The following is a 16,613-nucleotide window of genomic DNA, read 5'->3' on the forward strand; positions in this document are numbered from 1 at the left end:
TCTTACTATTCGTCACTGATTGAAGAAAATAAGAACAACCCCAGGTTTCTCTTCAGCACTGTAGCCAGGCTGACAAACAGTCAGAGCTCTTTTGAGCCAACCATCCCTTTAACATTAACTAGTAATGATTTCATGAACTTCTTCACAAATAAAACTTTTATCATTAGAGGAAAAAATTACCAATAATCATCCCACAGATGTAATATTATCTACAGCTACTCTTAGTACCATTGATGTTAAGTTAGACTCTTTTTCTCCAATTGATCTTTCTGAGTTAACTTCAATAATTACTTCCCCCAAACCATCAACGTGTCTTTTAGACCCCATTCCTACAAAACTGCTCAAAGAAGTCCTGCCATTAATTAATTCTTCAATCTTAAATATGATCAACCTATCTCTAATAATCGGCTATGTACCACAGGCCTTCAAGGTGGCTGTAGTTAAACTCAAAAAGCCATCTCTAAACCCAGCAGTCTTAGCTAATTATAGGCCAATCTCCAACCTTCCTTTCATATCAAAAATCCTTGAGAGAGTAGTTGTCAAACAGCTAACAGATCATCTGCAGAGGAATGGCTTATTTGAAGAGTTTCAGTCAGGTTTCAGAGCTCATCACAGCACAGAAACCGCTTTAGTGAAGGTTACAAATGATCTTCTTGTGGCTTCTGACAGTGGACTCATCTCTGTGCTTGTCCTGCTAGACCTTAGTGCAGCATTCGATACTGTCGACCATAATATCCTATTAGAGCAATTAGAACATGCTGTAGGTATTACAGGTACTGCACTGCAGTGGTTTGTATCATATCTATCTAATAGACTCCAATTTGTGCATGTAAATGAAGAGTCCTCTTCACACACTGAGGTTAATTATGGAGTTCCACAGGGTTCAGTGCTAGGACCAATTCTGTTTACACTATACATGCTTCCCCTAGGCAGTATCATTAGAAGACATAGCATACATTTTCACTGCTATGCAGATGACACCCAGCTCTATCTATCTATGAAGCCAGATAGCACACACCAATTAGTTAAACTGCAGGAATGTCTTAAAGACATAAAGACCTGGATGGCCGCTAACTTTCTGCTTCTTAATTCAGATAAAACTGAGGTTATTGTACTCGGCCATGAAAATCTTAGAAATATGTTATCTAAACAGATTTTTACTCTGGATGGCATTACCTTGGCCTCCAGTAACACTGTGAGGAACCTTGGAGTCATTTTTGACCAGGATATGTCCTTCAACGCACATATTAAACAAATATGTAAGACTGCTTTCTTCCATTTGCGCAACATCTCTAAAATTAGAAATATCCTGTCTCAGAGTGCCGCTGAAAAACTAGTTCATGCATTTATTACTTCCAGGCTGGACTACTGTAATTCATTATTATCAGGATGTCCAAAAAACTCGCTGAAAAGCCTTCAGTTAATCCAAAATGCTGCAGCAAGAGTCCTGACAGGGACTAGAAAGAGAGAGCATATTTCTCCTGTTTTGGCTTCCCTTCATTGGCTTCCTGTTAAATCCAGAATTGAATTCAAAATCCTGCTCCTCACATACAAGGTCTTAAATAATCAGGCCCCATCTTATCTTAATGACCTTGTAGTACCATATCACCCTATTAGAGCACTTCGCTCTCACACTGCAGGCCTACTTGTTGTTCCTAGAGTATTTAAAAGTAGAATGGGAGGGAGAGCCTTCAGTTTTCAGGCCCCTCTTCTGTGGAACCAGCTTCCAGTTTGGATTTGGGAGACAGACACTATCTCTACTTTTAAGATTAGGCTTAAAACTTTCCTTTTTCCTTAAGCATATAGTTAGGGCTGGACCAGGTGACCCTGAATCCTCCCTTAATTATGCTTCAATAGACGTAGGCTGCCGGGGATTCCCATGATGCATTGAGTTTTTCCTTTCCAGTCACCTTTCTCGCTCACTATGTATTAACAGACCTCTCTGCATTGAATCATATCTGTTATTAACCTCTGTTTCTCTTCCACAGCATGTCTTTTATCCTGTCTTCCTTCTCTCACCCCAACCGGTCATAGCAGATGGCCCAGCCCCTCCCTGAGCCTGGTTCTGCCAGAGGTTTCTTCCTGTTAAAAGGGAGTTTTTCCTTCCCACTGTCACCAAAGTGCTGCTCATAGGGGGTCATATGATTGTTGGGTTTTTCTCTGTATCTATGAAGTGCCTTGAGGCAACTTTTGTTGTGATTTGGCGCTATATAAATAAAATTGAATTGAATTGAAATGAAAGTAAAACTGTGTGTTTCTCCTCTCTGATTCCCAGCTGAAGAACTGTTTAAGAATATATCTCTTGACAGAATAAATGGAATTTTCTGTTTTATAGCTGAAGGAAATGTCCATAAATAGTACAGAGAGTATACTGTAAATCTACAAAAATTTTCCCTTTTATCATTTACACAAAAGTCTGTCAAACGTCCATAAAAAAACAGAAAATGTACTAGCAGAAAATTACCAGGACATTTTCTGTTTTTCTACTAATTTTTTTATAGTGTAAGTAGATGTGTCACTGGATAATGAGAGGTCATGTATGCAGAAAACAATCAGAATCTGAATCTGAATAATTTATTAATCCCTAAGGAAATTTTGTGGGTTACAGTTCCTCCAAAAATAAATTTTGAAAACCGTAACAGACCAAACTATTTAAACAATATAATATGTTATAGATTTTACAAATTTAAGAAATAGCAATAATATATACAGATCACTCAATTATAAATAACAAGAAGGATGTCTTCAGAGGGATTATTCGCTCAGGGCACCAAAAAGGCTAGAACCGCCTCTGCCTGTTGTAGTTACTGTGTTAACATATGAACCTGTTCTTGCTAATAACCTAGGTGTCACCATAGCAGCATTTGAGTAATGTCCACCACGGGGTGGTGTTGACCCACAAATGACAGATTTTAATCCAATGTGGCTATGATTCTGTCTGTGCCATCCTGCCATGTTATTAAAAAGATATGGCATTAAGTATCTTGTGTGAAGTATTTAAGATCACTACCCAATGACCAGTGTTTCCATGTTCCAGGTTTATAAGGTTTTGGTGCTGTTGAAGGGTGCCTTTTGGCTGTTCACAAACCTCTGAGCCTCATTCACAAATAGTATGTGCTTAAAGAAAGCTTTTTCTGATTTCTGCCAAAAACAAGTTACTCCTTGTTTATGCAAGTCAGAAGTAACCCTTTAATTTTCTTTTAGTGTTATTTCATATGTGAGATACAGTGGAATTCAGTTAGTAGTGGAATCAAATTACAGTGTTAATCCCTGCACTGGATTCTACTTAAAACAATACTCCTTTAAAAAAAATAGACATTTAAACCAGTTAAAAGTTACACATTGGGAAAAAAAAAAGAGACTTTTGACATACAAAATAATTGATTTAAAGATATGTATTTATTTGCATAACAGTCTGATCAAAAAACAAACAAGCAAAATGTTATATAGCACATGTAAGTTATTTTACATTTTAAAGTCTCATATTCACTAATACAAATCATTTCATGCTAATATAAATCAATCAAGTCTGTTTAAAAATAACTGATCTACAAAGAGTAGTATTAAAGTATGTAGCTGATAGCAAATAAATCAGCATTACATGAAAAAATCAGCTAAAAATTAGTTTTTACTGATTGACACAAAAATCAGAGGGAGCTTTTAAATATTTTGCACTTGCCAAAGTTTGATATTTGCAAGTTTTATTGTGAGATTTAAAAAAATAAAAATAAAGTAAACTTTAAAACATGAAGCAAAACGTTGCCTCCTCAGCAGCCTTCTAGACATGTAGTGGAGCTGATAACAAACAAGCAAAATCTTATGGTGCTGAACAACAACTTATATAGTCATAATATCAAATTGCTCAAGGATCAGGAGCTTTAAAGGGAAAATTGATTAATAAAAATGTTAGACATAACTGCGCATTATATTCAGCTTTTGAGATTTCATTAACATTTTTTCGATTTATCTAAAATTTCGCATTGGCCCAACTCACTCTCAATATTTACCATCTGAGCGCCAACATACATTCCGGTGAAGAATGTGTGAGTTGTGGTCATCTTGTTATCACCATAGGTGCGGCTGAGACGTGCTGTGAATGGGATGTTGAGTTTGGCTTTGAGTGCCTTCATTACAACTTTGCAGGAGTGGTTTGGCGGCACAGTGTATCTCAAACTAGAAGAATCACTTACGCTCTCTGTGACAGTCATTCCCTCACTAAACTGGAATGTCACATCCATGCTGATCTCAACACTTGCGCTGATCCATTCAGGGATGCCAGCCGTGATGGTTGTTTTAACACCAAATCCAACAGAAGAGGAGGTTTCCCAGGTCTTCTCCACCTGATATGTCACTTCAAGGTTGTCTGTTTTCTCTGCTGGCTGGCAAGAGTTTTTGGTGGTTGATTGCTTCAATACCACAGTATTAAGTGGGGTGAATTTATAATCTGGCAGACTGTACTGGACTTCGTTGAAATTCTGGCTGACTATATTGTCACTTGTAGTAAGGACCTGATAATATTTGTACCAATATTCATCGCCATTATAAGGCAAGAAGAAAGCCTTATTTTTGATGCCCACTTTGCCAAGTCCATATTTATTCTTGCCTACACATACATCGGAGCAGGGACAGACCGAATGCGGAGGCACTGAACCATAAGAATCATCCTTCCACTCCAGAAGCTCAAAGTTGTCTTTGTTAACTAGTATATCAAAGGGGGTGCCTTTGTGTTCTTTATTATTGTAGGAATAATAACAATAAGGACCGTTGCCAGGGGTATAAAACCCAGTGTCACAACCGTATTTGCAAACATAATCAGTGCGACCAACATAATCATTGTAAATTGAAACTGCATTGCTGGGGAGAGAGTCTCCATATGTCACCCAATGCAAAAAGACCGTTCTTTCTTCAGCAGTGGAAGAAGAAAACTGAACCTGTTTTTTCTGTCTTAAAAGCACAGATGCATTTTCCACTCTTAACACTGATGTGTCCACTGTCGCTTCAGGACCATCATTTAAATCTGTTCATTAGTGGATAAAAAAGAAGAGGGAGAGACACAAATATTTTTAACACAAAACAGAGATGAAAAAGTCAGTTTTAATTATGTAACCAAATATTGCATTAAACAAATACATCTCAAGAGGTTCTAAAATCTGTTCTTAAAACAGTAGACTCTATTGAATTAAAATGCTTTTTTTTCATGTACTTAAGATTGGGTACTGTGAAACATTATATCTCAAACAAATTTTCCCAAGGACCCTAATTTTTCGTCATTTTTATATGTTAATATTGTGCAGTACTGTGACATGATTCAAGGCCTGTAAAGTTAAATGTTTCCTGCTTTTTTGCTTTAAATGGTGGTAAGCAAACATTTGATTTGATTTGATTTGATTGAATCTTTATTTTGAACATGTTGAAAAAGTACAACAACATAGAATTAAAAGAGACAAATGAACAAAGCAAAACAAAAGGAAAACGAGCAACCACAACTACAAATAACTTTCATGTTCAAAAAGGAGCAGGAGATAGCATAAGCTTAAAATGTAATAACTTATCGTTTTGGTAAAGTTAACAAATTTGAGCTGGCATTTTGTGCTTACCATTTCTCAGGTCAGTATCTTGAGCTGAGGATAGAACTGGCAAGGCCAGCAGCAGCAACACTGACAGATTCATCTGGATATGAAAAAACAGGGCAAATATATTTATCAGCTACCTGCAGTGTATAAAAAACATGAAGTCACTAAACTGTAAGTCATCAAGACACTTAGTCAAAAGTTTGACTGACTCAAGTCAATGAGTTTCTCAGAAAATTTTATTGAACACATCTTTAACAAAATTTTTTTTTTTTAAATATTTCAAAAAATGGCACATGAATGAAACATGCCATTTAACCATTTGTATGTGTGAATTAAAATGAAAGATGAAGACAGAAAGAGCATTAAGTTGTACTCACCACTGCACCAGTCTGCAAAACTTGATACACCTTCAGTCTGCTGCAGGTTTATATATTGTAGCTGGAATGTGGCTGAGCCCCTTTGGGCATTCTTTCTTTTGTCTTTACTGGTCCAACTGGTCCAGTGGAAGGTTAAAAAGAATGTTGGGGATTTTTCTTTTTAATTAAAACGTTCTGTATCTCACTGCTTTTCCCAATATATCCTTGGCACAGCAGAACATTCAGTATGTATCCAATTTTAAATATACAGAACCAAACTTTGAGCCTAATCACAACAGATGGTCGCCTGTCACAACAACCTTGAGGCAAATGTTGTTGTGATTTGGTGCTATATAAATAAAATTGAATTGAATTGAATTCAAATAACAAGGGTTTTTTTTAACAAAAAAAAGGGTTGATAAAACCATCATAATCAGAAGAACTCTTGTGAGCAAGCAAATTCTCCCCCAAGCTCGGGGAGAAAAAACCATCTGCCACGACTAGTTAAGGGGAAATGGAGTAAAACAGGAAAAAAAAAGACAACACGCAGTGGGTGAAAAACATTTGAGTTAAGAAAAAATGTGGCCACCATTTGCCTCACACAGTCAACACATGTGTTGCACTGTGTGAGGCAAATGGTGTGCAATGGGTATAGAGTTGATCAGGTTGTTGATTGTGGGCTGTGGAAATGTTGGTCCACTTCTCTTCAATACTTGTGCAAAGTTGCTGAATATTGGCAGGAACTGGAACATGCTGTCATATATGCCGAACCGAGCGTCCCAAACATGCTCAATGGGTGACATGTCTGGTGAATATGCTGGCCATGCAAGAACTAGGATGTTTTCAGCTTCCAAGGAATTGTGTACAGATCCTTGCAATATGCGACTGTGCATTATCATGCTGTAACATGAGGTTATGGTCTCAGTGACGAACTGCAGTCAGGTCCAGACCCTGATGAGGACGACAAGCATGCAGATGACCTTCCCTGAGACGGTTTCTGACAGTTTTTGCAGAAATTCTTTGGTTATGCAAACCAATTGTTGCTGCAGCTGTCCAGGTTGCGGGTCTCCACCTGGTTGACCATCCTGGAGGTGAACATGCTGGATGTGGAGGCCCTGGGCTGGTGTGGTTACATGTGGTCTGCGATTGTGAGGCCGGTTGGATGTACTACCAAATTCTTTGAAACACCTTTGAAGATGGCTTATGACAGAGAAATGAACATTCATTTCACAGGCAACAGTTCTGGTAGACAATCCTGCAGTCAGCATGGCAATTGCACACTCCTTCAAAAGCTACGACATCTGTAGCATTGTGCTGTGTGATCAAACTGCATATTTCAGAGTGGCCTTTTACTGTGGGCAGGCACACATATGCAATATTCATGCTGTCTAATCAGCACCTTGACATGCCACACCTGTGATGTGGGATGGATTATCAAAGAGTAGAAAATGTTTCAGATCTTTAAGTTCAGCTCATGAAAAATGGGAGCAAAAACAAAAGTGCTGCGTTTATATTTTTGTTCAATGTATAGATCATAAAACTTTTATTAAGCTTTATACTCTGTGATGAATCCTGAATCCTGACCAAAACTCTTCAAATAAACCATTCCTCGGTTGTTAGCTGTTTGACAACTACTCTTTCAAGAATTTTCAGATTAAAAAAAGGTTGGAGATTGGCCTATAATTAGTTAATACAGCTGGATTAAGTGATGGCTTTTTGTGTCATGGTTTAATTCCTGCCAGCTTTAAGGCCTGTGGTGTGTAGACCATTAATAGAGATAGGATAGGTTGATCATATTTAAGGTTGATGCATTAATTAATGGTAGGCTCTCTTTGAGCAGATTACCAATATTGTACTTTCATTAAATTAAATAAAAAGTGATCTTTTTTTTTTGTCTAGGAGCAGATATAAATATTTATATTTGCCAAAGGCCCTGACAGTTCAACATTTTTCATTTCAGTTCTGTTGATGGCAAATGCTTGTTTATTTCCTTGTGCATGTTTGGCATTTTCATCTCTCACTAACAACTTATTTCAAACGAATGAGGAACTACAACAGGGTGAAAATGTCAAGGAAGTATGTAGCTGAACATTCCACATTATTACATTACTAAAAGGTTTCCTGCTTCAATTTTGAAGTTTGTCACTTTTTGTTAAAAAAAAAGAACAACAAAGGAATTTCACACTAAAATGTGTTAAAAAAAAAAAAAAAAAAAAAAAAAAAATCACCTACAATGCTAGATTATCCTGTTCTGAAATCAAACAAAAATCCTACCCACATACCCACTGACACCAGAGTTAGACAGTTGTCTCCCACAGAAGAGAGCTGACCCCTCTAATACATCCACTTCCTTTACAATAGACTGTCTGGATTGGATTCTGTAGACATAATATTATGAAAATTGCCTTGTCTAATCTAAAAATAAAGAACAACAAAGTAAAGTAGTTTCTTTTTTTTAATCTCGGAAAGCACTGTCATAAAGCTCCTGCCCTGTTAATTAATATGCTCATTCATCCTTGATATTACTACCATCTAGTTTCCACAAGGAGAATTTTACATATCTTGGCAGCATCATCTCGAATGACGGGGTCTGATCGGGATGTCGACGCCAGAGTAGGGAAGACAGTTGGTGTCCTGCGACGTCTCCAACCTATTTGGAACTCGACCTCCCTGAATGTTAGGGTCAAGATCAGACTACTGAACTCTATCGTCTTCCCTACTGCACTTTACGCTAGTGAAACCTGGCGCTCAACAAGTGGAATTATTCAACACCTGAACGTGCTTCAACAACGTGGCCTGTGGCGAATCCTGAGAATTTCCTACCGGGACCGAATAACAAATGAGGAGGTCCTACGAAGACCAGGCCCATTAGCCGATGTTGTTGCAGAAAGGCGCTTCCGCTTTGCGGGCCATATTTTACGCCTACCCCCTCATCGTCCAGCTAAGATTGCCGTGACATGGCATCCACGCACTGGCAAGCGAAAGCCAGGCCGACCAAAGACCGACCACATGGCGTCGAACATTCATGGACGATCTGAGAACTGTCGACATTGCCTGGGACGAAGCTGAAGCAGTCGCTGCTGACCGACATTGATGGAGATCACTAGGTGCCCGATGCGCCACCCGGCGTAGGAGGAACGTGCTAAGTGTAAGTAAGTTTCCACAAGTTGCACTTATCTCATCTCATAGCAAAGCGGTCTGCTTTCAGTGTTCTGACAACAGTTACTAGCCACGCTTCACATGGAAAGCTAGCCACTGGCATTAGCAAGTAAATGAATCAATTTTATTTGTTACAGTTAGCATCGTAACAAATGAGTTTTATCTTTCTAATCACCTTGGTCAACATGTTGATGCAGAGAAGATGGAGCACACAAAAGTAATTAATTAGTAAGAAAAGCTGTAGCTATGATAGAGAAGGGACAGCATTTAATAAAACAGGTAAGTTGAGCAGATGCAGGCTCAGCAGCACTTTTTGATTCACATACAGTGGCTTGCAAAAGTATTCGGCCCCCTTGAACTTTTCCACATTTTGTCACATTACAGCCACAAACATGAATCAGTTTTATTGGAATTCCACGTGAAAGACCAACACAAAGTGGTGTACACGTGAGAAGTGGAACAAAAATCATACATGATTCCAAACATTTTTTACAAATAAATAACTGAAAAGTGGGGTGTGCGTAATTATTCAGCCCCCTGAGTCAATACTTTGTAGAACCACCTTTTGCTGCAATTACAGCTGCCAGTCTTTTAGGGTCTGTCTCTACCAGCTTTGCAGATCTAGAACTGAAATCCTTGCCCATTCTTCTTTGCAAAACAGCTCCAGCTCAGTCAGATTAGATGGGCAGCGTTTGTGAACAGCAGTTTTCAGATCTTGCCACAGATTCTCGATTGGATTTAGATCTGGACTTTGACTGGGCCATTCTAACACATGGATATGTTTTGTTTTAAACCATTCCATTGTTGCCCTGGCTTTATGTTTAGGGTATTTGTCCTGCTGGAAGGTGAACCTCCGCCCCAGTCTCAAGTCTCCTGCAGACTCCAAGAGGTTTTCTTCCAAGATTGCTCTGTATTTGGCTCCATCTATCTTCCAATCAACTCTGACCAGCTTCCCTGTCCCTGCTGGAGAGAAGCAGCCCCAGAGCAACAGACTGAACTGGACTGTATGTGAGGAGCAGGATTTTGAATTCAATTCTGGATTTAACAGGAAGCCAATGAAGGGAAGCCAAAACAGGAGAAATATGCTCTCTATTTCTAGTCCCTGTCAGTACTCTTGCTGCAGCATTTTGGATTAGCTGAAGGCTTTTCAATGAGTTTTTAGGACAGTTTTACAGCCTGGAAGTAATAAATGTGTGAACTAGTTTTTCAGCGGCACTCTGCGACAGGATATTTCTAATTTTAGAGATGTTGCGCAAATGGAAGAACGCAGTCTTACATATTTGTTTAATATGTGCGTTGAAGGACATATCCTGGTCAAAAATGACTCCAAGGTTCCTCACAGTGTTACTGGAGGCCAAGGTAATGCCATCCAGAGTAAGAATCTGGTTAGATAAAATATTTTCAAGATATTCAATATTTTTAAAGATTTTCAGGGCCGAGTACAATGACCTCAGTTTTATCTTAAGAAGCAGAAAGTTAGCGGCCATCCAGGTCTTTATGTCATTAAGACATTCCTGCAGTTTAACTAATTGGTGTGTGTTATCTGGCTTCATAGATAGATAGAGCTGGGTGTCATCTGCATAGCAGTGAAAATGTATACTATGTCTTCTAATGATACTGCCTAGGGGAAGCATGTATAGTGTAAACAGAATTGGTTCTAGCACTGAACCCTGTGGAACTCCATAATTAACCTCAGTGTGTGAAGAGGACTCTCCATTTACATGTACAAATTGGAGTCTATTAGATAGATATGATACAAACCACTGCAGTGCAATACCTGTAATACCTATAGCATGTTCTAATTGCTCTAATAGGATATTATGGTCAACAGTATCAAATGCTGCACTAAGGTCTAGCAGGACAAGCACAGAGATGAGTCCACTGTCAGAGGCCATAAGAAGATCATTTGTAACCTTCACTAATGCTGTTTCTGTGCTGTGATGAACTCCGAAACCTAACTGAAACTCTTCAAATAAGCCTCTGCAGATGATCTGTTAGCTGTTTGACAACTAATCTTTCAAGAATTTTGAGATAAAAGGAAGGTTGGAGATCGGCCTATAATTAGTTAAAACAGCTGGAATAAGTGATGGCTTTTTGTGTCATTGTATAATTCCTGTCAGCTTGAAGGTCTTTGGTTTGTAGATCATTAAGAGAGAGGTTGATCATATTTAAGGTTGATGCATTCATTAATGTTTGTGCCATTGATGACAACTGCTTGTTATCTTCCTTGTGCATGTTTGGCATTTTCATCTCTGACAAACAGCTGTTAAAGAATGTGGAACTGCAACAGGGTGAAAGTGTAAAGGAAGTAGGTGGCTGAACATTCCACATTATTACATTACTAAAATGTTTCCTGCTTCACTTCACAGAACCAAAACAAGCAAAAACAACAAACCCTCCCAGTTTACAGTCCCAGAGTCAGACCGCGCATCCTGCAGCGGTGCAAAAAAAAGAAAAGACGCCACAAAACAGCCTCAGGCGGCCCATCACTGCAAGAAAAGAGTTCAGGTGGCAGCACGCTGAGCTCCGGGATCATTCTGTCACGGTTTGGCATGGCAGACCGTGGGGGTGTAGGGAAGGAGGACCCAGGTGCAGTGCTCTGTGTGTAAACAGTGCGTTTATTTACAGTGTATGGAACTAAACAACAATAAATCCCCGTGCTTTCCCCAGACTCCCATGTCGTGTCTTCTCCCAGTGTTTGTGCTCTCCGCTCCCGTGTCTCAGCACTCCCCGTGCTGGCTGCTGTCTGGCACTCCACACCTCTCCTGGGGACACAACAGAAGCAGCCGTCAGGACACATATAACCGCGGGCATATACACACTAACTAAGCTCAACAGGAAGACTAAGGCGGAGTCTCATGCAATGATCCCGCGTCGGTGGGAGCTCCAAGACTCTCCTAAGTAGCTCCCACCGACGAGGCCTGATCAGCAGCAGGTGTGTGGCTTCGGGTGTGGCCAGTCCGCCAGCAGGGCCACACCCACCAGGCCTGAAGGCACCCACATAAACACATACACACACACACACACACGCAAACAGGGAGAAGGACAGCAACACCAAATATACATACAATAATAATATAATTCATAACTGCTCCTGGTTCCTGGACCCTGACAGCAGGTGCACGTCATTTCGCGTCAGTTTGCTGCATAGTCGTATTCAAAAGCGGAAGATGTCGGACTCGGCTGAAGCGAGTGGCTGTTTTATGAAGTGGACATATTCCCGTCTCTTCACTTTTCTGAAACAAGCAGACAAGAATATTACAGTAATATGTAAGCTATGTCATGGGAAGGAAAAACTATCGGCTGCTGTTAATAGTACGAGTAATCTACTGAAGCGCCTGACACGAGAGCAGGGACGAACACTTCTGAGTGATCCTTGTTCATCATCCATGGATAACACCGTGGCAACTTCTGCTAAGCAGGCAAAACTTGATTTTACTTCAGCGGGTGAGCTTAAAAAAATGATTGCGGGCTACATTGTGGAAGAGATGCTACCACTGCGTACTGTAGAGTCTCCATCTTTAAAAAAAAAAATTTATTATTTAAAGAGTTTAATTTCTATTGTTTGTCCACTCAAGGTTTATAGGGATTTTAAGAAGTATTTAGTTAAATTACTTATTTAGTAATTAAGTTACTTTTCTGACACAGTAATTAGTAATTAGTATTAGTAATTAGTATTTTAAATACAATATTGACTAAGTAATTAGTAATTAGTGATTAATTACTTTTTTAAAGTAACTTACCCAACACTGGGGGCGAGAGCCACTGCGCGCATGTCTCGGTGATTGCATCCATCCACCGCTTCTTCGGTCTTCCTCGCGGTCGGCGGCCTCGAGTTGGAGGGTTGTTCTTGACACCGAATTCTCCTCACTGCGCATGATGTGTCCATACTACTGTAGGCACGCTTCCCTCATCTTCTTTTCAATTGGGGCAACTCAGAGTCGTTTCCAAACACCTTCATTTGTCACACGATTCAGGCGGGTTAAGCCGATCATCCACTTGGAGCATTTTCATCTCCATAGCATTGAGGATCTGCCGTATGACTGTCTTGTAGATCTTAGATTGAGGTGTTCGGGCATCCTCCTATCGCACAGGATGCGCATTCCGGCGAGCCTCAATGGACGCCAACCGGTGATGCTAAGCGGTGGTGAGGTACCTGCAGGGCATCTGACTTCGCTGGTGACATTCTGGTAGAGTAGCTGCACGCATATTTTTTTACATATTCTTCTGGGACGCTATGTGTCAGAAGCGCTTTCCAGATAAGGTCGTGTGGGACATGGTTGAAAGCTTTCCCCAGTTCAAGAATACCATGTGCACCATCCAATTCTTCTCCCTGTGTTTTTCCATAAGCAGTCGAGCGGCATGGGTGGTTTCAGTGGTGCCGGAGCCCCTGACAAATCCACACTGGTTTGGGCTAAGCTCAATGATATCACAAAGGCGTTTATCCATTACTCACTCAAAGATTTAATGTATACTTTATACTTTATTGATCCCCGTAGGGTAATTCCTGTCTGCATTTAACCCATTCACTCTGTGAAGCAGTGGGCAGCCATTGGGCGCCCGGGGAGCAGTGTGTAGGGATGGTATCTTGCTCAGGGGTATCAAATCAAATCAGATCAAACTGAGCTGTAACTGTTCAACTAAAGTAAGTAATATGTGATGCTTGTGATTGTTTACTTTAAAGTACGGAGTTTGTAGCGAACAATGCCTTTCACAATCAGAGCATTATAGCGGATTATAATGGGGACGCTTTTATTTTGTACAACCGTTGGTACACAGGAAGTAGTTCCTGTGTACTAACGGTAACTTAACCTCGCACTAATGCTGTTTAGTTGCATAGTGTGAGCAGTTGAAGTGTACTATATTTTTCTGATCTTTGTATATGATTATGTTAACTATGTTGTATCATGTCTATATTTGAGTATGTCACTTGTCTATTCTCTTTATTTATCCTTTATTTGTATTGTTTATTTCCTTTGTAGGAAAACACACACACACACACACACACACATGTACACCCGCAACTGTGTTTACAGCCCCAGAAATTAAGTGGTGACAGTAAAGTGCCTCAAACGGAACCTCAAGCTCCTTCTTTCATACTCGGGGACAATTTGGTCTTAAGTGCTGTTCTGGCCGACACACCGGGGTGACCGTAGTGCTCAAAGACTGAATCAGTGCCACAACCGTGCCTAGCTTTGATATCTCCAGTACAAGTGTAATGAAATCAGTTTTTCTGCCTTTTTTGTTGGCCTTACTGTAGATGTTTAAGACGCTGTAATTCTTAATGTTTGTAACCTGAATGGTATGTTTTCAAGTGAAGTTAGATTCTGTGATTTATTAAAGTCTATTTGGTTGTCTACAATTGTCCAACATAAACACAGAATATATACATATTCTGTGTTTATGTTAGACAATAGACTTTATAGACAATATGTGAGTTTTATTTATCCCACTGTAACATCCCCAAAATGCCTACTATATATGACTTGCTGCTTACACCCAGAGTTACACAGTAACAGATGTCCCAAATGGAATGTCCAACCGCACCAGAGTCATGCTCAACACCGGATGGTCTTATTTTTATTCGCTCTCGACTCAGCTGCAAAGTGCTTACAGTTAGTTACGGGTCAGTTTCCATTTCATCAGAATTATCTGCTGTCATCCAGCCATAAGGTGAGCAATGGTTTAACCAATTTCTCATCAAACCATAAAGGGAAGCCGAATTTAAATAGAACATAGGATGTAAGTTAAGGAAATACGAGAGTCTCTCAGTCAACTGAGTGACTGTTTAGCGGTGGGGGGGAGCAGCTAATAGTTATTTAGTTGGTGGGTTCTGTGTTTGTGGTTAGTGGATGTCTATGGGTTGTTGTTGTTGTTTTTTATCAGACTAGGAGTGAACAAAAGCAGAAAATAAAAAACAGTAAAGATGCAGACTGTGAAAGTCTGCTTTATACCATAAATAAAACCTTTTTTACACTACCACACTGCAAAAACTCAAAATCTTACCATGTTTTATCAGTTGTAACTGATATTAGAGTTTGTGTGTTTTAAGCCTTTTGTTTTAAGGTTGTTCTAGGTAGCATGAATGCATACCACAGATTCAGATTCATCACAACAGATTCTGCACTATTTTAATCTGGATCAATGTCTGCATGGATCTGCAGTTTATACCTTCTCCAGTGGAATGGCTGAAAAGTATAAGTGAAAATATTTACTTCTGCACTTCACAAGAAACTTCCTGATGGCCATCAAGAAAGAGTTACTTTGCCAAAAGACAGTTACTCTATCAGTCCACTAGAGGGGCTCGCTGCCTGTGCTTATTTTTCTGTCCACATATTTGCTGTCATATGTGAAGTCGCGAAAAACTCCAAACCATGAAGTAAATCCAGCTATTTGGCTTAAAACAAACATCAAACTCAAGCCTCAATATAAATACACATGATTAAAACAGAATGAGCCCCAACATTAAAGACTTTTATGTTTCGTTTCGGGGTTTTTTTAATGTCACTGAACTGAAGGAGAAAGTAATTGAGATTCAGACTATCTATCTATCATTGAACAATCCTTAACAATTATCACATTCAAGTTATTAAAAACATTTTTTTTATTTTTCACATTTTAGAATAATCTGAAGATATAGAGTTTTTAACTTCTTTATTTTAGTTACTCGCCAAAGAAAGCAATACATTACATTATTCATTACATTATTTTTTGCATTACTCTGTAAGAACTGACCTGAAACACATTGCCACATGATTAACAATGTCACATCAGAAAAGTGATGTCACAGATGAAGGGAGCAGTAGAGGTTTATTTTCCCAGACGTTCATGTGACCAGAAGTGTTTACACAAATACAAGAGTTGACTCTTTGCTGATCATTAGAAAAATGCAGACTTAAGGTACTTCCACATAGGCTTCACTTTTCAGACCTGGAAACTACATCCATGGTTTGTATACAAAAGTTTAAATCAGGCCAATCATTAGAGGCACTATTATTTCTGTTAATAAAAGTATTTCAGTTCAAAGATGTCAGTTAAAAAATGTCATCTTCTCATTAAAGCACAAACACATCACAGCAGATCTCAAAATGTCGGACCGTTACTCAAACTCTTATACCCTCTGATGGCCCCCACCTAGTCATAAAAACCTAAACACATGCTTTCTATCTCTCAGTGAGCCTGACTTATGACCTTGGCTCCCAAGGAACTTCTTTGTCTGTTTTTAGCTTTTTAATTGACCATTTACTGTAACTGATGCATGTCATATTCATCACATTATACCTTGATTAAAGGTATAATGTGACATATGACATTATAATAATCTCACAATATATAAGCAAATACATATCTATATACAGTTAGAACACTTAGAACAATTTCCATAAAAGTTGAACAAAACTAATGTAATTATTTGCAGAAAAAATATTGGATGGGTCATTTTTTAAATTACTTTTAGTCATAATTTAGCACCAGTTCACAACAGCAGTCAATTTATATTGTAAAGACCCTAAAACCATAATAAAAA

The 16,613-nt window shown here is 39.1% G+C and overlaps 1 protein-coding gene across 1 annotated transcript; it reads right to left on the reverse strand.

Annotated features, from left to right (window-relative positions):
- Nucleotides 1-3,658: 3,658 nt before the first annotated feature.
- On the reverse strand, nt 3,659-5,959 carry LOC148100323 (natterin-3-like). The gene is made up of 3 exons (XM_087848788.1): nt 5,951-5,959; nt 5,598-5,670; nt 3,659-5,017 (listed from the first exon to the last, which is right to left on the reverse strand). Exons 2-3 carry the CDS (start codon nt 5,668-5,670, stop codon nt 3,948-3,950), a joined length of 1,143 nt encoding a protein of 380 aa, XP_087704914.1. The 5' UTR covers nt 5,951-5,959; the 3' UTR covers nt 3,659-3,947.
- Nucleotides 5,960-16,613: the final 10,654 nt, after the last annotated feature.

The sequence above is a fragment of the Neolamprologus brichardi genome, chromosome 12 (genome assembly GCF_056152115.1).
Source record: "Neolamprologus brichardi isolate AB-2024 chromosome 12, ASM5615211v1, whole genome shotgun sequence".
NCBI classification, from domain to species: domain Eukaryota; kingdom Metazoa; phylum Chordata; class Actinopteri; order Cichliformes; family Cichlidae; genus Neolamprologus; species Neolamprologus brichardi.

Coding starts and splice junctions, on each gene's coding strand:
- LOC148100323 (XM_087848788.1), bottom strand. CDS start 5,670: ATGAATCTGTCAGTGTTGCTGCTGCTGGCCTTGCCAGTTCTATCCTCA. Junction 5,018..5,597: donor AGATACTGACCTGAGAAATG/GTAAGCACAAAA, acceptor ACTAATGAACAG/ATTTAAATGATGGTCCTGAA.